Here is an 18,247-nt window from a genome sequence, read left to right as displayed (position 1 = left end):
TTCCTCCGTGTCTGAAAGTGACAATGTGGCGCAGAACAGGTCAAAGCAAGAGGCGCTGCCAGCAGGAACCGTTGGACAGCCTTGCTCCCCACATCAACTACATTGTACAAGAACTATCATGGTAACAATTGACAAGAGTCTGTCACCAAACTAAGGCGTGAGGCGATTGTATAGTTGTACAATGGTACACAGTGGAATCTATGGCAGTTTACCAGGCTGAAGCTGGAGTCCATGTGAGGTGTAAGGAGGGAGGCGGTGATATCACGTGCCTTTCAATCACGTGATAACGTCTGACTCGCTTAGTCATACTACAGCCAGCCACCCTTGATTCGGCCAATTCCGCAGCCGCTGGTGCCTCCAACTTGAAGCCCAGCTCCTTGTCCCTCGTTGTCTGGCCTCCCAAGTCCCCTTCTCGCTCCTCCCCCAGAATTGCTCTCGCTCTTGACCCGGCATTTTATTTCTCCTTCGCCATCCAGCAAGCAACAACTCATCAACAATCCTCCATCCTGCTCTCCACTCCTTTTCACGCATTGCGTCGCGTTTGTGTTCTTGGTATTGTCCGGCTTCGAATCTCCTCTCAAAACTATACGCCTAATCCCTATTAATTCCTCCCGCCATCCCTTTGCAGTCGGACATCATGGGTTTGCCGTACGTTTTGCACGCTTTTCTTCCCGCCCTCGCGCCCTCCTTCACGCCTTTCTGCGCCCTGGACCCCGCGCCTGGCCTGCGCATGACCGATGCTAGAAGGGGTTCGCAATATTTTCAAAGCTCATTATCAGCATTCTTCTTTTACTAACTCTTCTGGGGTTTATAGCATGTTTCGAGAGCCTGAAGAGGCTGCAGCAGAAGAAGCCGCTCTGAAACTCGATCAAATCGCAGCCACTAGGCGCTCTACTATTCGGCGCGAATCCAGTGTGCGGCCGGGTCGCATAACCTCCTCACGCTCCCTGCTTGATCGCATTAGAGAAACCCGTCGTGAAGCCACCAATGAACAAAGAAATACTTCGTCCCTGCAACCATCGGCGCGCTCACAGCGCGACTCCGAACGCGACATTTACGATCTCGACGCGGATCTCGGCCGTCTGCGCTCTCTGCGCATGAGACAGCGCGCCCGCGCAAACCAACTCGAGCGCGATATAAACAGGCGTAGTGACCGCGTCCGCCTCGCCGACCCTATGTTCCGGCATGATGCGAGCCTTGATTTATCGCCACCAGTCGACCCGAGTCTTGAAAGCGCCCTAGGCCCTTCGTTTCCCAGCCCCGATGAACTGATTGCGCAGCATCTCCCTCGTCCTTCGCGAGAATCCGGCCTGAGATTTGAAGTCGCAGCATCGTCACAGTCAGAAACGGAAACGTCGCGCCAACCACGACTATACTCCGGCCGCACTACGCGAGTTCCCAGTCCCTCTGCTCTGAGACGAATCAGGTCCACGCTGATGCATGCCAGCCGAGCGGCCAGCTTGGACAACGACCTCGACGATTACGGAGTCGCTGCTGCTACGCTAACTCCTGGGTTTGCCCCTGCCCAGGGCGCCGCTCATTCGAGCGCAGAAAACCTAGGAGACGATCGGGCTAGAAGAGCAGAGTACGGAACGTTGGACGGGTTCATGGATTTGGACGTGTCGCCAGCGGACGGCCACGACGCCTTATACCCACCGCTTCGACGTGTCAATCACGCATCTCCTCGCCCAGTTATAGGAGCTGGCTCGAGAATCGACGGCCTTGGTGACCGCATGCGCAGTCCGAGTCCGGCATCGGATAACCCTGAAGAGGAGAACTGGACGACACTTTTGACGACCATGGATCCTGGACGATCGACCGCCGCAGCGTCTTTTATGTCGTCAAATTCGGATTCACGGTCCGGCTCGAATCGCTCGTCCCAAGCCACTAGCGCCGCTACCAGCTTCGGCGAGATTGCGGCCGATGATTCTTGTGACCTTGATCTCCCGTCCGGCATCACCGAGGCAGATGTGCGCGAAATCCGAGCCCGCCATGGCAGATTACGGAGGGAGCCGCCGTCCCGCTCGGACGAGTCTGTTCACGACGCCATCAACAACCGGAATGTGTCTCGTGGCGGTGGTAACGACAGAATCCTCGAGTTGGAAGTGTTCAGCGTCATTTTGGATCGCATGCAGCGGAGAGAGGATATCCCTGAGGAATGGTGGGCTGCCGTGGGACTTTCTCCGGACGTCGTTCGGGGCAGTGCTTGAAGTGCGCTATAAATCCATGTTGGCCGCCGATACGTGTGCCAACTGAGCCAAACGCTGTCATCAAGTCGGAATGTGACGAGAAAGAGAATAGTTAGCCCGGGAGACGCACACTTGGTTACCTTCTACAACATGAACAAGGCGTCGTCTGCTACTCGTTGGCCAGACTTGGGGCACTCTCCATCGAGAATCGCCCCCGACTTCAGAGGAAGTCTTGTTTTGGTCCTGAGACACGTTCATCCGTCCAATTCTTCCGAGGAGAAAAGTGTCTCGACTACCAGTACATTTTCTATATCAGAAACGTGTGTCGTCTTGTCGATCAGAGCCAAAAAGGCGGGCAGGCAGACAGGCTTTGGCCAGCACACGGGAGGTATACCTTGCACTTCTGGGGTCTAGAGAGATCTTCTCAGGCCTGTCTGTATACATGAGTGAAATTTGTCAAGGAATTGCTCGATGTCTTGGGGCGATCTGCTGCAGTGGCACGCCAGGCCTTTTGGTCGTGAGGGCTTCAAGGAGAACTTCGGCTTTTCAGAAGTGAACCTTACAAAGGCTGGACCTTTGGTTTTTCTCTGTTGAAAAGCAGGCGAAACGACGTGGAACGGAATGCCAAACCGAGATGGACGGGGAGCGAGTGACTGCTTCGCATCGCAGAAATACACCATTCTGCTACCAAAGCGCCGAGTCGTGGGGGACCATAGAAGACGAGAGATGACGATGATACCCACTGGCAGGGTGTCTTACCATAGGTACTTTCTGTCGTTTCGTTCATTGGATGGAATGATGAGTTGATACCTACACTACCTGCCATACCTGCCTATAGGTACCTACCTATAGGCAGATACCTACTGTACAGTATAGTACAGTACAACTTGTACATTGTATATCTTATACAGCGTGTGGGCGCCGGCGCCGGGATGGATTGGATTGGATGAATGGGTGGATTTTACAGTGGACGAAAAGAGCTTGAACCCGAAAAAGAAAAGTCATTGAAAAATACAATATGTCCGGCAAGTTTCTGGTCATCCTGCATTACTAATAGTCCATCCATCCGTAAAGCTCTTTGTCCACCGGCATCCCTGCATCATAGGGGACTATACAATGGCCACGATCACTATCGGATACACCAGGCTCGCTCACGCACTTGATATATGGGGACTATTCCGTCCCTTATTATTATTAGGCACTTCCTGGCATGCTGCGACGCCTGTCACGGCTTACATGGGTTTCAGAATACCAGGGGCACTCAGAGCAAGATATCGATCCTGGCAAGCTGAATCTGTCCAGTCGCGCCCTGGCTGGCTCCCAAAGCCAGAGCGGCGGCAGCGCCACTGCATTGCCATACCGCTGAGCACAGGTTAGCTGCAATATGCCTCCTCACCCCTGTTGCACGACACGCGACACGGCCTTGTCTCTGACCATGCTGCAGATATTGCTATTCACTGGCACACTGGGAAGAGGGCTGCCTTCGCTGTCTGCGTCTCCTGTGGCCTGGCTGCAAATGTTGCAGCGTTTTGTGAACTCCTTGCCGTATCTGCCGTCCATGCGGCGTCAAAACCACAAGTAGGAACTGTCCTGTTTGGTCTTCTTATAGTATTGGCAGTGACATCAAGTGCCAGCCGTCAGGGCAAGGCAAGCGTCGACAGCCAAACCCACCCTGCCTTCCTTCTGCCGCACCACATCATCGATCACCTCTTTATCAAGGTTGGGAAACATGCCACACAAGGTCTCCACTACCGTCCTATGCTCTGCTAGTTGTATCCGCCGGGCTTCGGCAGCCTCGGCGCTTGCTTGTCTTGCAGCCGCTTCTTGGGCATTGTAGGTAGCCACGCCTGCTTCACGCGGAGGTTGGAACACGGCCGGACTCAATCGACCAGCATTCTGCGATGGCACTGGCACGTTGGACGGCGACGACCTGCGCTCTTGAGATGTCTCTTGTTCCGAGAATATCTTCCCAATGGTTGAAAGAGGTCGCTGAATGGTACGCAGCAACCCTGTAACACTGTCTTCCGAATTCCCTTCTGCGCTGCTGCTGAGTCGATTTAGACCCCTTCGAGTAGGGCTGCTGGACGTCACATCCAAGGAGTTCCTCGGAGTGAGCTCGGGCTCAGCGATGCTCGACTTTTCTCGAAATGTCACAGGCGGGTTGACCACTTCAGCCTCTCTGTTCTGGGCGGCAATTTGGGACACCGCAATCTCGACGTTTCGTTCAAACTCCTCGTCGCTCACGGTCAAGCTCGTGCGATCCAGGTTTTCAATGAACTGGATTGCTCCAGATAGAGAAGACAGGTAGTATCCTGCCTCGCCGCCGAGCTTATCCTGGTTCCGAAATCGGAGGATATACTGTACGTTGGAAACAAGGTGCTCTGGATTAGCCTGAAGCACAACGTATATCAGAAGTGGCACGAAGGCGTCTGCCGAGGTATCCGCACTCTTTGTGTTTTTCAGCAACCCAAAGATGACTTTGCAGCAATTCAAAACGCAGATGACTTTGTCTCGAGGAGCACGATATCCTTTGATTTTCAGCAGTTCCTGTTGGGCCAATTTGAGAAACCTTTCTCCGTTGGGCCCCACTGGCTCAAGATCAAGGTGCTGTTCCCTCACCCAGCTGTAGATCCGAATCTTCTGAGCAAGGATTTCATCTCGTTCGACGTCTTCTTGATGCTGGCCACGTCGACCAGGTAGGGCGTTTCTCTCCAGCTCCTTCCGCCGACCTCGTGATCTCGACCGAGCCGGTTGTGCAGGAGGTGGTGGTATTGCAGGCGAAAATGTTTGCGAGTAGAGTCTGTTCATCACAAGCTTTTCCATCCCCTCCTTAGCGTTGTCGAATTCGTTCTCCGACACTTCGCGCCAGACGTCGCACATCGCCATCTTGTTTGTAATGAATGCGAGAAAATCGCTTATGATCTTGACTTGCTCATGTACCATCCACTGCTTCTTGCCAAACTCCGTAAGGAACGAACGAAGAAATTTGGCGACTGGATCAGCAGATTTGTGTCGAAGCTGTTCCAGGAATCGATGAAAATCAAAAGGCAGCTCTGGTTCTGGCTCTGGGGGAGGTAAATGCATGGGTAGAGAAGATGACGAGGCCGCAGCTACACCTTTTAGGGACGGACTTCTCAGCCCCCCGGCATCCTCATTGACATCACCCGAAGGCGGTGACGGCAACGGCTTCTCGGAATGAGGCACTACCGGTGAAGTTGCGATTGAATCCATATCCCTTGACCGCAAGTGTTCCAGGCTCGATCTTCGTGGAGGATAGACAGCGCCTACCCCGAGAAGAGGTCCTGCTAATTCATGCCTTGGAGACATGATTTCCTCCCTCGATGGGGCGACTGTGGCGTCCTCAAACTGGTCCATAATGCTCTGAATTTCCGACCTGGATTCGACGTCATTGTCAACAGCTGACTGGAGATTTTGGCCGTCTTCCGGCATATCTCGACCATCTTGATCATGGGCATCTTCATCTTTCTCGTTGTATTCTGTTCCTGGTCCTCTCACTGATGGATGTCTTGACACAGCTGGAGTTTTAGGGGTCGGATCTTGGTAAGGTTTCTCACTCGCAGCAGGAGGTTTTGGTGGAGGCGGGACTGAAGGGAGCGCCTTTGGTGTGGAGGGCGTGTTAGAAACGGTCGGGGGTTCGTCAATACGCAGGGTTTGGATCTGTTCCTCCGTTTCCACAACGTGTTGATCGTCCTTCACGGAGTGTCTGTCTTCTGGGGTCCCCTGCCGGCCCTTATCGCCTGGCTCCTCTCCTCCAAGGTCAATCAGGTCCGGTGCAGAGGCTTCCGGCGGAAGGGCTTCGTTGCTGGCATCCATAGTTGCATGGTCGCCGTCGGGAGACATTGAAGACATTAATTAGGTGTATTTATAATGACTGAATCCTGTTGTGCATGCTTGAGCAGTGACAGACACAAGGTTGTCGCGGTGGTGGCTGTGGTCGCACTCTATTGTTGCCGCATCATCTGACTTGTTGACAGGGCTAATTTCAGGCGCGCAAAGGCTTGATCAATTGTTTGCTGTCATGTCTTAGTCCTTCCGAGAACAAGGATGGTCTAGGACACTATGACTGCTGTTGAAGACCGTCGGGTTTTGGGACGGTAGACGTTGAATCTCGCGAGAGTTGTGAACATGGCACAACAGGGTGTTGGAGGATAGTTCGGAGTTAGGACCTGCAAGGCTCCGACTGGCAACTGCGCCGTAGCATGAAGCAACCCAGACTCGCAGTGACAGGGCAAGACACAAGGCTGACACCTCAGCGGCGTGCAAGTTGGGGCCCGAACTAACCACGGACTAGCGTTCCATCGCTACGGAAGTATTAGACCAATTTGGCTGCCCCTCCAGATACGGTTATAGCCGTTCGCTTGCCAAAAAAAGCTCTCCAATCATTGTTCCTCCGCCAGGCTTCGCTTGGCATCAAACGCTGTTGAAGTTCACCAGCAACTTTCGAGTTCAAGTTTCGACATCCTCTTTTATCGCGTTGTGGAACTGTTCAGCCGGTGGCTCATCCCATCCTCCTGGTGTGCTGTGGCCCTGGTAGAGCACATTGATTTTGATGTGCGGCATCTTCTTTTCCATCGCAAGAGATGGCCCGTCTTTCCCGGACTCCGAGACTGTAGTCGCCTTGCAAGCACGAGGGCCCGACAGTTATCGAGCCTCAAATGCCAATGTGCCGTCACATTCCTCCCCGACATTCTATTTGACATTTGTCTCTTCAGTCTTAGCACTGCGCGGGGATGTCATACAGCAACAGCCTCTGCATGACCAGTCCACTGGGTCCATGCTCTGCTGGAACGGCGAAGCCTGGAGAATAGATGGAGACATCGTGCAAGGAAATGATTCTGCGCGAGTGTTCGATCTCCTACTGAGTGCCTCTCAGTGCGCCGAAGGACTTGTTGATCAACGGATCTGCGACGCTCTTGCACGCATTTCAGGGCCGTTCGCCTTCGTTTTCTACCATGCTCCTACGTCTACTGTCTATTTTGGCCGGGACAGACTAGGCCGTCGCTCTTTACTTGTCGATCGGTCTACTGATCAATCGCTGACCCTGTCTAGTATTGGCCTGTTCAACCAGCCAACGCCGCTGGTTGAAGTCGGTCCCGAAACTATTCACTACGCTACCATTGGCGACGAGACTATCAAGTTCGGCGAGATACCTTGGGGAAATGCGTCGCCTGCCATCAACAAATACATGCCTTCTCAAGTGCCAGATCCGATGCCTTCTGCTAACAGCGTGGATCGATTTCTGAACCAGCTCAAAGCGGCATTGGAGGTTAGGGTTGTTGATATCCCCGACCATTCACACTCGCAAGTGCTTCCACATGACGCGAAAGTGGCAATACTGTTCTCAGGTGGGCTGGATTGCACCCTTCTGGCACGGCTGGCACATGATATCTTGCCGACCAACGAGCCGATTGACCTGTTAAACGTGGCTTTCGAGAATCCACGCTCTATTGCCGCAAAGGCCGGCCAAATCGAGTCACCATACGAACTTTGTCCGGATCGGCTGACAGGCCGCTCCAGCTTCACCGAATTGTGTCAGGTTTGTCCAGGCAGGAAATGGAGATTTGTGGCTGTTGATATCCCTTACTCGGAAGCGCTCGCTCACCGACCGACCATAATAAAGTTGATGAGCCCGCACAACACCGAAATGGATTTGTCTATCGCAATGGCACTCTATTTCGCCGCCCGCGGTCGGGGTACATCATCAGACGAGCAGTCTTCGAATGCTTCCGTCACAGTATATACCTCAACAGCCCGGGTGCTCCTCTCGGGGTTGGGCGCGGATGAATTGTATGGTGGATACTCGCGGCACTCCGCCGCTTTCGCTCGTGGAGGCTATCCTGCCCTGGCGGATGAGCTCGAGATGGATTTTAATCGCATCGGCTCTCGCAACCTGGGTCGCGACGATCGGGTTATGAGCCATTGGGGCAAAGAAGTGAGATACCCGTACTTGGATGAAGACTTTGTTCGTTTCTCGTTGAGCCTTCCAGTCTGGGAAAAGACAGGTTTCAGACCTGGCAAGAACATCCCGAAGCATTATGAAGACTCTTTATTTGCAGGTACGGAAGAGTCTCTGGAACCGGCCAAAATGTTGTTGAGACTTGCTATGTGGCAGAAAGGCATGAGAAGGACGGCTACAGAGAGGAAGAGGGCCATCCAATTCGGCGCCCGAACCGCCAAAATGCATGTTGGGAAAGGGAGAACCAAGGGGACGGACATTCTGGTTGCGGAATGCTAATTTTGGGACTTGCTTGTTCAACAGGAACGGGCAATGGACTATCGGCTATGATGACAATCTTACAGATACTTCTGAGGCACAGAAGACCTGCGGGCTGGATGTAGTGTTCATTCCAAATGAAGCTGCAACCGCCGGGTCGACCCATGAAGTGCAAAGGCAAGTCTGAGCCGGTTCGGGCCAAGAGTCCATGAAGCCGGGCCATGTTGGAGCGCGAGCACCGCATCAATGATTGCATGCGCGTCTGGAGATCTGAAAAAGAACTGCAGCAACAGTCTGCCTATGGCTATTCGGCCATGGTCCTCGCTTTTCCACCTCTCCGAGTCCGATGTTTGCAGGTCAGAAATAAGGAAGTTCAAGTTCCGGTTGTCGGCGGAGAACAGCGGCTGTGTGGGTCTGAGATTCTCCCCCATGATTGAGGCGGAGGAAGAAAGACAAAGGCTAATGGGTCCGGTTTTCTATTAGTCACCCACTCACAGGGCGCGCAGCATGACGATTGCTACTAGAAGTCCGAGTCGCACAGGACTTCCGGGAATCTTTTTTATACACTTTATAATGCCACGATTTTTTCTTGTCTCGACCTTCAGCTTCCGCCGTCCATACCACCCTGCGGCCTTCAATGGACAACACCACGTCCACAGCAGTCAAGCATGAAAATTGTGACCATTATAATCCTGAGCAGCCGGTCTCGGCCGCTCACACTGTGACCGGAACGAGCCGAGAAGCTGGAACCAAAGGACCATGCAATGTCAGAAGCCCAGAGTGCCAGCGAACAGCCCCAGGCTCAACCCCAATTTCGCACGACATTGAAAAGCAGGCCGCTGATGCGATCATCGACGAACAGCGCGGGGCACCAGTCAATATTTCAGGGTCGAACACAACCCCTCCAAACGATGACTTCCCCGAAGGCGGGCGAGAAGCATGGCTCGTCCTAACAGGGGCATTTCTAGCCTTATTCGCCTCATTTGGATTCATGGTCTCAATCGGCCCGATCCAAGAATACCTTCAAAAACACCAACTATCATCCTACTCAGCCCGCGACGTAGGCTGGATCCCCAGCGTCTTTGTGTACCTGGCCCTCGCGCTCGGAATCTGGGTTGGCCCCATCTTCGACCGGTACGGGCCCCGATGGATCTCATTGATCGGGAGCATCTGCTACATTGTCATGATATTCCTCCTCGCCGAATGCAAGTCCTACTGGCAATTTTTATTGTGTCTGGGTGTCCTGGGCGGACCATCTGGAGCAACATTAACCACAACCGCACTGGGCGTAGTCAGCCACTGGTTCAAACGCAAACGAGGTCTGGCGACAGGCATCGCAATGGTCGGATCGAGTTTCGGGGGCGTGGCGTACCCCTTGATCCTGCGTCGGACCTTGCCTCTGTACGGCTACGCATGGTCGATGCGGATCGTCGGGTTCGTCATTCTGGGCTGTTTATGTCTCGGCAATTATCTATTAAAGCCACGACTGCCTCCCTCACCTGCTGCAAAACAACAAAAAATCATCTCGTTGACTCTATTCGGAGACCTCAAGTTCACTTTTCTCACCATCAGCGTCTTCGGCTTTGAAATCGTCCTGTTTGGCGCATTGGGGATTTTGCCCACTTATACAACTTATAGCGGTAGATATCCTGCTGATACGGGGTTCTATGTCATTGCCGTGTTGAACGGTGTTTCTTGTATCGGTCGCATTATTCCCGGTTACGCGTCAGATTTCATCGGTCGGTTTAATACGCTGTTGATCATGTTGGTGTTTACCCTAGTGTTCATGCTTGCTCTCTGGTTGCCCTTTGGGACTGAAAGTTTGGGTGCGCTATATGCCTTTTCGGCAACCTTTGGATTCGGGACTGGTGCTTGGATGGCCTTGGTCCCGGCATGTATTGGTCAGCTGTGTGAGGCTGAGCACTTTGGCAGATATTATGGTACGCTGTACTTTATTGCTTCGCTGGCTACCTTGGTTTGCGTCCCTATCAGTGGTGAGCTGGTTGATACGGTCGGCCCACAGGTCATGGTTGGCTTCATGTGCGCTGTTCTGGGGATCTCTATCTTTGTCTTCGTTCTGAGTCGCTGGGCATGCTTGGATTGGCGTTGGCGCTGGATGGCGAAGGTTTAGTATTGTACGTTCGATACTGATGGCATTCAGGTTATTTGTACGAGCACGGCATCACTTCATGTTGCATAGATTTTTAGATGCATGGCTGGTCAGGGTTTCAAAGATTGACGATGTTATGATGAGACAAGACAAGACTTATACACGAATACATACCTATACGTTATTATTCCGGACCGTACTGGCTGTATACTTGGGTACCTATACCTGGCTAGATTGGGTGTCGATTAAAGAAATAGTCGACTCATAGTCAATTCTTCAACTATCAGGTGGTACTACTGTGGTTGTTAGAGTCGGGAGTCAGGGGTCGTAGGAGCCGTCTCTCAACAACTTGAACATTGGACGTACTGTACTAGTACAATACATTTGAAGACCAGGTTTGGGATCAGAGGCGCCTAGAAGAGTTCTTTAGTAAACTCCTTACATCTGGTGAAAATACGAGACACGCAAGGTTCCTCGTTCTCCATCAAAGGATCGGAGGAAGGGCCCAAGCCGAAAACACTTGTGCCGTAGGTGTTTAGTTTGAAGCAGGCGCTAGAATATGCCTGAGATAGATGTCTTTGACATGCTCAGAAAAGTTCCCAGTTGTCTCCGATTAGCAGGCAGAAATTCAAGGTATACAACTGTGCCAGTGACTTTGTAGTGTGGTGTTTAGATTTATTTAACCAGAGTCGGTCGCTCAATGTCGGAGAACGGAGTAGCTATTTCTCCGTGGCTGGTGGGAAACTACCACTGTACAGTGAACTGCAGTGGGGGCAATTATTACAGTGTACTCTCACTAGCGCTCGCAGTCTCTGTTGGAGAAATTTTTGGTGTTGTCCATGTCCGCCCAAAGACACCGGCACTACTACTACTTGTAATACAGAAACAATTCTTTTTCAACTTCTGCCTTCTTGTCTTGCCGTAAAACTCGGGCATCCGCAAGAACCTCCAATGGAGCAAGGCACAAAAAGGAGAAAGCTCTCCAGCGGGAGCTATGAAGCCGTCTCTCCCGCGGTCAGCAATACAAATACTACAGCGCAGGCGGCTGCGTTGTCGGCGGAGGATCAACAACCCACAAAGGACCATAGAAGATCCCTCTTCGTGCGGTCCCTGCCAGCTTCAGTGACGACTGAGCGACTGACTGAGTTCTTCTCGGAATTGTTCCCAATCAAACACGCCACAGTGGTTCTTGACCCGCAGACAAAAGTGTCGCGAGGGTTCGGGTTCGTGACATTCGTCGACGCAGAAGATACACAGGCTGCATTGGCACAGTTCAACAACGCCGTGCTGGACGGACGGAAAATCAAAGTCGAGATCGCCGAGGCACGACACAGGGATACTGAAGACGCAGCCGTGGCCGGAGCAGAAGGTACCAAAAAGAAGGGCGGGAAAAACATCACGGCCGAAAAGATACGCGAACAGATCCAAAAGAGCCGGGCTGAGGTGCAGCCGCCGAGGTTGATTGTGCGAAACCTCCCTTGGAGTATCAAGGATGGAGATGACCTGGCTGCTCTGTTTCGCAGCTATGGCAAAGTCAAGCATGCTGTCGTGCCGAAAAAGGGGCCTCGGGTCCAGTATGGGTTTGGGATTGTCGTTCTTCGCGGGAAGAAGAATGCCGAGAAGGCTATTGCCGGCGTTAATGGCAAGGTTGTCGATGGGCGAACTCTTGCTGTTGATTGGGCTGTTGATAAGCAAACTTGGGAAGAACTGCAGCAACAACAGCAACAGCAGCAGGGGGGAACGACTGACACTAGACAAGCTTCTGAAGCAGAAGAGGGCAATAAAGTGCAGGACAATGCCAAGGCGGACGGTATCACGGCTTCTGAAGGAGCCGACTCGGATGAGGAAGATCTACAAGAGGAGGAGCACATCCACGACGATGATGACACGGATGCAAGCGACGACGGCTCCGATGAAGATGTATCTGACGAGTTAGACGCTGAAGAAGAAAATGATGAAGATCTATCCGAAGCAGAGTCCGATGAGGGCGACCGCAATCGAGATACGAGGAACGACAGCACCGTTTTCATCAGGAACCTGCCGTTCACAGCGGACGACGACATACTGAAAGAACACTTTTCACAGCACTTTGGGCCCGTGCGATACGCACGCGTGGTCTATGACCCAGAAATAGAGCGATCAAGGGGCACCGCCTTTGTATGTTTCTTCAACCAGGAGGATGCGAAAGAGTGTGTCAAGAATGCACCCAAGCACGAGTCTCCCGGGGACAAGGCCGCGGACAACAACAGCAAGAAACGCAAGGCCGAGACGCTCAAACATTCGATCCTGCAGAACGAGGCGTCCGACCCGTCCGGCAAATACACCCTGGACGGCCGTGTCTTGCAAGTCTCGCGTGCGCTGAGCCGCGAAGACGCCAACCAAAGAGCCAGCGAAGCCAGTGAGAAGAGAGACATTCGCGACCGCGACAAGCGGCGCTTGTATTTGCTGTCCGAGGGTTCCATCTCCAAGTCGTCCAAGCTGTACGAGCTGCTGGGCAAAGCCGAGATTGACATACGCGAGACCAGCCAGCGCCAACGGCAGCGGTTGATCAAGAGCAATCCCAACCTGTGTCTCAGTCTGACCCGTCTGAGCGTACGAAACATCCCTCGCGGCATTGGCAGCAAGGAACTCAAGGCCCTTGCGCGAGAAGCCGTGGTCGGGTTCGCCAAGGACGTCAAAGAAGGGCTCCGGCAGCCCTTGAGCAAGGAGGAACTAAAGCGGGGTGGAGAGGAGATGCGAGAGGCCGAACGGCGACGCAAACTCGCCGGGAAAGGTATCGTCAAACAAGCCAAGGTGGTGTTCGAAAACAAGGAGGGCAGCAAGGTCAAGGAAGGCGCCGGCAGAAGCCGTGGCTACGGGTTCATCGAGTATGTCACACATCGCAACGCGCTGGCCGGCTTGCGCTGGCTCAACGGTCATTATGTGAAAGCCCCCAACTCCGGCGGTGAGAAAGGAAAGCGCCTGATTGTCGAGTTTGCCATCGAGAACACTCAAGTGGTCCAGCGGAGGAATGAGCGAGAGCGGAAATTCAAGGAACTGGGACCCAAACCCAAAGACGGCCCGGACAAGGAGCACGCCGGCGGAGTCGGCAGGTCCGCGTCCGAACGCAAGGACAGGAACTTGAAGCGAAAGAGGGACGGCAAGAGTAATGGAAAGACTCAGGCCACGCCCGCCGGAGCCGGAGCTGGGGCCGCAGCATCTGCAGAGGCATCGAAAGATGTGGACGACGAGGAGAAGAATCGGATTGCGAAACGCAACCGCATCATTGCGAAGAAGCGCCAAGCCAGGAAAGCCCGCAAAGGTTGATTGACGCGTTTCACCGGTCTTGACTGTCACCGGGGGCCTTGTGCTCGTCTAGCCATTATCAGGCCAAAACGATAGCAGCAAAACCGAGTATATAGTCAATGGGAGAAAAGGCAATGTTTCTGTACATCGCCGACCATCCTAGGACGTTTTTTGGCAGTTTCCATGTCAATATATATTCAAAATGTATCTCAGCATCTTATAAGTTCGCAGATGACCTTGCATTTTCCACTTTTTCAACGGCTCCCCGTGTTGGCGGCGCCGGCGACCTGTAGCAAGAGACAAGAAAATCAGCTTTCTGCATCATAACGGGCAAAAAGTAGATGGGACGTTGCCTTCCCGGAGTCCGAGCAAAGAGGAGCGATGTCTTATTAGGTGTTCCACCAATGGCACCCATCCTGCGCTTCTTCCACCACCTTTCTTTGGTCCACTTTGCGGACGTGCAAGCGTTCGTCTGTATTCATGTCCCACGACCGGCCACCTTATCTCGTCACGAGCTTCACCACGCTGCGTACCTTACTGATGTTTCTGCGCAGAAGCGTGGTGCAGCTCGGACAGAGTAAAGGAGGCACTTGAACCATAGTACGATGGTGCAATATGCACTCACTAGCACGGGCTGGTTTTTCCTTTTCCACACGTGGTTTCACAACTTATACGCAACTGAAGCACTGATGACACTGACCTTGCCGACGATATTATACCGCTTGCTGAAGAAAGTATACCACTCGTCCAGTACGGTCTTGTACTTGTCGTCGAGATCGTCCCAGTCGGGCACGCAGTCCTCTGGTTTCAAACTCGACAATGCGAGGGCGCGGGAGGGATCCTTCCCGGCGAAGACTGTACACAAAAGCCACCGTCAGCTCCAATACATCAAACACATCTCACGGTCTCATTTCCGCGACTTCCATATTGCAGCCCCACACGACGCCCTTTTCGTAATTGTGCCGGATTGTGTAAAACCGTACAGGACGGCCCGAGTCACTTTGATTGTCGGGCACCCTTGCAAGCGGCGGACGAGTCAAGCAGGACGGGGAAGGAAGTGCGCGACCGAGTCGAGGGCGGAAAAGGCCGTACCATGATATTGTCCCTTTTCCGAATATGCCGGGTTCTTGGACACATCGAACACGGTGCCCTTGATGGCGACCAACGTTGGCTTGTCTGGATTTGTTCCTACATTCGACCGAACGCGCACCGCCGTCTCTCGTCAGCCTGAACTGTGCTATTATGCTGCGGCGGTCTCCCCGTCTCTCTTCTGGGATTCAGCTTATCGTACCGTCACATTGCGCCAACTCTTCCGGGGGAATCGGGTCGTCTTTTGGAGGATCGAGCTCGACTTTGGTCTTGGGTTCGAACCGCTTGTTCTCTGTATATGGACTCGGTGAGGTTGCGTCCGTCATGGTGAACTTGGAGCGTGTGATAAAGGTATGCTACAGTAGATGAGGCGGCAATGTGAATTCAGGTGCGAAACAAACCTCGACCGGTTTCAGACACTGTTATTGGAGAAGTAGAGACAAATCAGCGACGTCAGTAGTAGGAGATTGTAACATAAGGTGTGCAGATGTGAGCTACAACTACCTAGTCGGCTGTAGAACAGAGCACAAGACGGCCCCGTCCGGCGACGGCGTTGTTCCAAATGGAGGGGAGAAGCAGAGCTACACTCGTTGCACTGCCCACTTGAGGGCCTCAGCTGAACCTGTAGTGTTGCGACAAGGGCTGATTACGTGGTACATACTCTCTTCCACGGACCTGGTTCTGGACCCGATGTCACCACTGCACTTGGCGCTCGCTACGTTCCCTGCACCGACTGCCCGATGTCAATGCCGATGGTGTAGAATGGATGCGTGAGAGTCGTCGGCAAGGGATCGAATCAGATCAGGCGATGTAAGTCGTAAGGGTCACTAAGACTGCGCGGCGTTCGATTCGGAGTTCTTGGGAGTCTTGGAAGGATGGATCGCGGGGCAGCGCTGAAGAGGTAGCACAGACGTTGCACAAAGTGTACAACACAGGGGCAGCGGAGGGAAACCGGAAGTTGAGTCCTGGACTTGGAATGACGTGGAGGAGTCGGTGCTCGTGCTATTCGCTACTAGTTGTTGCTAAGTTGAAGGAACTTGCTACTAGCACTCCTAGCACATCAGCAATGCCCGACGCCCGCTCATCGCGCACTTCGGTATATTCCAGCAGCAAGTATTGTTGATGAGCCCATGCTTTTGCTCGATCCCTGCTTCCTCATCCAACTATCTAGTATATACCGTCTTCGTCCTATTGTATGTACAGCCATATTCCACCGGCCTTAACTGCGTTCTTTGAGCGGCTTTACAGGCGTTTCCACCATCAAGCTCATAAGCGAATGGGCCACTTCGGCAGCCGCAAGACCCGTTGTCTCGCCGGCCGTGTCGTATACCGGAGCTACCTCGACCACATCAGCACCAATGACCTTGAGACCCTCCAAGCCGTCAAGAATGCTCAAGAGCTCTCGGGTTGTCCACCCGCCGACTTCCGCCGTGCCGGTGGCAGGCGCAAAGGCAGGGTCCAGAACGTCGATGTCGACCGAGATGTATACCGGAGTGTCCCCGACGCGGGCTTTCAATCTGTCAATGATGCCCATCACACCGATCCTGTCAATATCCCGAGCCGTGATAATCTCGAAGCCACATCGTTTGTCGTTTTTCCAGTCATACTTCTTATTGATAGCTGGAGCGCGGATTCCTGCGTGGGCCGAGGAGTTCAGGATCAGACCTTCTTCGTGGGCGATGTGAAGAAACGTCCCATGGTTTACTCCGGCATAGTGCGAAATCCCTCCGCCCAATACTTTGGGGTCCTGCGTAGACAAAGGTAAATCATCTTGAATCCAGTACATCATGCTAAGGTAGGCTCATGTCGGAGAACATCAATGTGGTAAACTTACCCAAGTGTCAAGATGACTGTCGAAATGGATCACACTGACTGGACCCCAATGGTCGAAAGTCGATCTCAATGCGGCCAGTGTGGTGGTATGGTCGCCACCTAAGGTGATGATGCGAGGCGCACCGGCCACCTCGGTCGTATTGGCTGTGCGAGCAGACACAGCCTTGTGCGCTTCCCCGAGCTGCTGCAAAGCTACGGTGTTGTCGAGGAATGTCAACGGAGCATCGCCGCAATCGACGATCTTGGCCCATGACAAGAACGTATTGTTGTGCGTGTAAGCACTCCAGGCAGCTTCGGCCGAAATCCGTCGGGAACCCCTATGGTTGCCAAAAGGTCCGTTAGCAAGGATCACTCTTATGAATGGCCTCGCCCCTGCCGAACCAGGTGTGTGAAGAGGTGGAATGACCCATTCAGGCACGTTTGGATGAATCTGTCTGTTTACGCTCTGTTACTCACAATCGAATCCCCGCTGGGCCAAACCGTGCCCCAGGCCTCCCCGTCGTCCCTGTGTCGAACGGAGCCCCTAAGAAGGCGATGTCGTACTTTTCCACGTCTCCATCCTTGGAAAGGCAGTGCACCCAAGGCAGGTTCGCAAATGTGGTCAACCCTGCGAATTTGTTGTAGCTCAAGAATTGGTCCTTGTTGAGGCCGAGGGACGACTGATAGGACTGGGAGTGGTTGGGGCTGTCAACGTCGTTCAGGTTGGCCTGTACCGGAGCGACGGGAGGAAAAACAATGTTCCGAGCCACCAGACATGGAGGCAGCAGGGCCAAAAACACTGCAGAAGCAAGGGAAGCTTGCTGGCACAACATGACGGAAGCCTTCAAGATCTCTAATTCCCTGCTGTGCAGTGTTCAGTGAGCTCGCTAGGGTGCAGTCACGTCGATAGTTGGTAGGAGAGCTACAGTTAGTATGCGAAAGGACAGGGTCGGCACCAGTCGCGGTGAACTCCTCGCCCATGACGATAAGGATTCGGGGCGCGATGAGGGTCCGAACTAACGGCGCCCCGGTGAGGGAGTTGGTGGGTTTGATTATCATCTCATGCACATACAACCTTAGTACCATATACTGTGGTATCGTTTTAGCAGCTCGAAAGACTTGGGCTTCGGTGATTACCTACTGGTCTATCCTTTTGGGCGAATGATGTACTGTAGGTAGGCAAGCTGAAATATTTAGTAGGAGGGGCAAATTAGACAGCAGCCACCTCCAGCATCATACTGTCCAGTTCCGCCTCTCCAGCGTTGCCGGTTTGTGTCGTGCGATCACCTCTCAGAACGCTGCCTACTAATCGCCCGTCTCCAGTCTTCGCTCCCCTGCCAGTGCTCCTCCAGCTCATCCATCGGGCCCCGGCCGTGCCCCGCGGGCGACCGGCCACGCTCAAGCTGCAGTGCTGTGGGCGATGATTGTGCCAAGAGCCCAATATGGACTAGCGCCCGATGCCCAGCCTGATTGGCCCGAAAAAGAGCTGCGTGATTGGCTCCTTCGCACTGCCATCATTTTTCTGCA

The 18,247-nt window shown here is 53.4% G+C and overlaps 7 protein-coding genes across 7 annotated transcripts; 4 read left to right on the top strand and 3 right to left on the bottom strand.

Moving 5' to 3' along the window:
- The first annotated feature begins 384 nt into the window (after positions 1–384).
- On the top strand, positions 385–4,850 carry HMPREF1120_03896 (uncharacterized protein). The gene is made up of 5 exons (XM_009157985.1): positions 385–648; positions 815–3,561; positions 3,634–3,767; positions 3,824–4,185; positions 4,251–4,850. Exons 1-2 carry the CDS (start codon positions 638–640, stop codon positions 2,208–2,210), a joined length of 1,407 nt encoding a protein of 468 aa, XP_009156233.1. The 5' UTR covers positions 385–637; the 3' UTR covers positions 2,211–3,561; positions 3,634–3,767; positions 3,824–4,185; positions 4,251–4,850.
- HMPREF1120_03895 (uncharacterized protein) lies at positions 3,037–6,485 on the bottom strand. The gene has a single exon (XM_009157984.1). The coding sequence runs from the start codon at positions 6,057–6,059 to the stop codon at positions 3,813–3,815; it is 2,247 nt and encodes a 748-aa protein (XP_009156232.1). The 5' UTR covers positions 6,060–6,485; the 3' UTR covers positions 3,037–3,812.
- Positions 6,486–6,759: 274 nt separating this feature from the next.
- HMPREF1120_03894 (asparagine synthase (glutamine-hydrolyzing)) lies at positions 6,760–8,445 on the top strand (the record flags this gene model as incomplete). The annotated part of the gene is made up of 1 exon (XM_009157983.1): positions 6,760–8,445. The coding sequence occupies one exon, from the start codon at positions 6,760–6,762 to the stop codon at positions 8,443–8,445; it is 1,686 nt and encodes a 561-aa protein (XP_009156231.1).
- Positions 8,446–9,061: 616 nt separating this feature from the next.
- Positions 9,062–10,555, top strand: HMPREF1120_03893 (MFS transporter, MCP family, solute carrier family 16 (monocarboxylic acid transporters), member 10; the record flags this gene model as incomplete). The annotated part of the gene is made up of 1 exon (XM_009157982.1): positions 9,062–10,555. The coding sequence occupies one exon, from the start codon at positions 9,062–9,064 to the stop codon at positions 10,553–10,555; it is 1,494 nt and encodes a 497-aa protein (XP_009156230.1).
- Positions 10,556–11,485: 930 nt separating this feature from the next.
- HMPREF1120_03892 (uncharacterized protein) lies at positions 11,486–13,840 on the top strand (the record flags this gene model as incomplete). Its single annotated transcript, XM_009157981.1, has 1 exon — positions 11,486–13,840. The coding sequence occupies one exon, from the start codon at positions 11,486–11,488 to the stop codon at positions 13,838–13,840; it is 2,355 nt and encodes a 784-aa protein (XP_009156229.1).
- Positions 13,075–15,851, bottom strand: HMPREF1120_03891 (uncharacterized protein). The gene is made up of 6 exons (XM_009157980.1): positions 15,570–15,851; positions 15,310–15,327; positions 15,111–15,200; positions 14,912–15,007; positions 14,520–14,674; positions 13,075–14,106 (listed from the first exon to the last, which is right to left on the bottom strand). Coding segments are annotated over exons 1-6 (393 nt in total). The 5' UTR covers positions 15,571–15,851; the 3' UTR covers positions 13,075–14,073.
- Positions 15,852–15,853: 2 nt separating this feature from the next.
- On the bottom strand, positions 15,854–18,217 carry HMPREF1120_03890 (agmatinase). The gene is made up of 4 exons (XM_009157979.1): positions 17,862–18,217; positions 17,198–17,809; positions 16,743–17,058; positions 15,854–16,655 (listed from the first exon to the last, which is right to left on the bottom strand). The coding sequence occupies exons 2-4, from the start codon at positions 17,551–17,553 to the stop codon at positions 16,128–16,130; spliced, it is 1,200 nt and encodes a 399-aa protein (XP_009156227.1). The 5' UTR covers positions 17,554–17,809; positions 17,862–18,217; the 3' UTR covers positions 15,854–16,127.
- Between the last annotated feature and the right edge of the window lie 30 nt (positions 18,218–18,247).

This window comes from Exophiala dermatitidis, assembly GCF_000230625.1.
Source record: "Exophiala dermatitidis NIH/UT8656 unplaced genomic scaffold supercont1.3, whole genome shotgun sequence".
NCBI lineage: Eukaryota > Fungi > Ascomycota > Eurotiomycetes > Chaetothyriales > Herpotrichiellaceae > Exophiala > Exophiala dermatitidis.
This window is presented reverse-complemented; position numbering and strand designations above follow the sequence as displayed.

What these genes read in the sequence shown, in the direction of transcription:
- HMPREF1120_03895 (XM_009157984.1), bottom strand. Translation starts at nt 6,059, where the DNA reads ATGTCTTCAATGTCTCCCGACGGCGACCATGCAACTATGGATGCCAGC.
- HMPREF1120_03891 (XM_009157980.1), bottom strand. An exon ending in GGAAAAGGGACAATATCATG is followed by an intron (nt 14,675 to 14,911) that starts GTACGGCCTTTT and finishes TTTTGTGTACAG; the next exon opens with TCTTCGCCGGGAAGGATCCC. An exon ending in GGTATAATATCGTCGGCAAG is followed by an intron (nt 14,107 to 14,519) that starts GTCAGTGTCATC and finishes CTCTTGCTACAG; the next exon opens with GTCGCCGGCGCCGCCAACAC.
- HMPREF1120_03890 (XM_009157979.1), bottom strand. Translation starts at nt 17,553, where the DNA reads ATGTTGTGCCAGCAAGCTTCCCTTGCTTCTGCAGTGTTTTTGGCCCTG. An exon ending in GGCCCAGCGGGGATTCGATT is followed by an intron (nt 17,059 to 17,197) that starts GTGAGTAACAGA and finishes TGGCAACCATAG; the next exon opens with GGGTTCCCGACGGATTTCGG. An exon ending in ACAGTCATCTTGACACTTGG is followed by an intron (nt 16,656 to 16,742) that starts GTAAGTTTACCA and finishes TTGTCTACGCAG; the next exon opens with GACCCCAAAGTATTGGGCGG.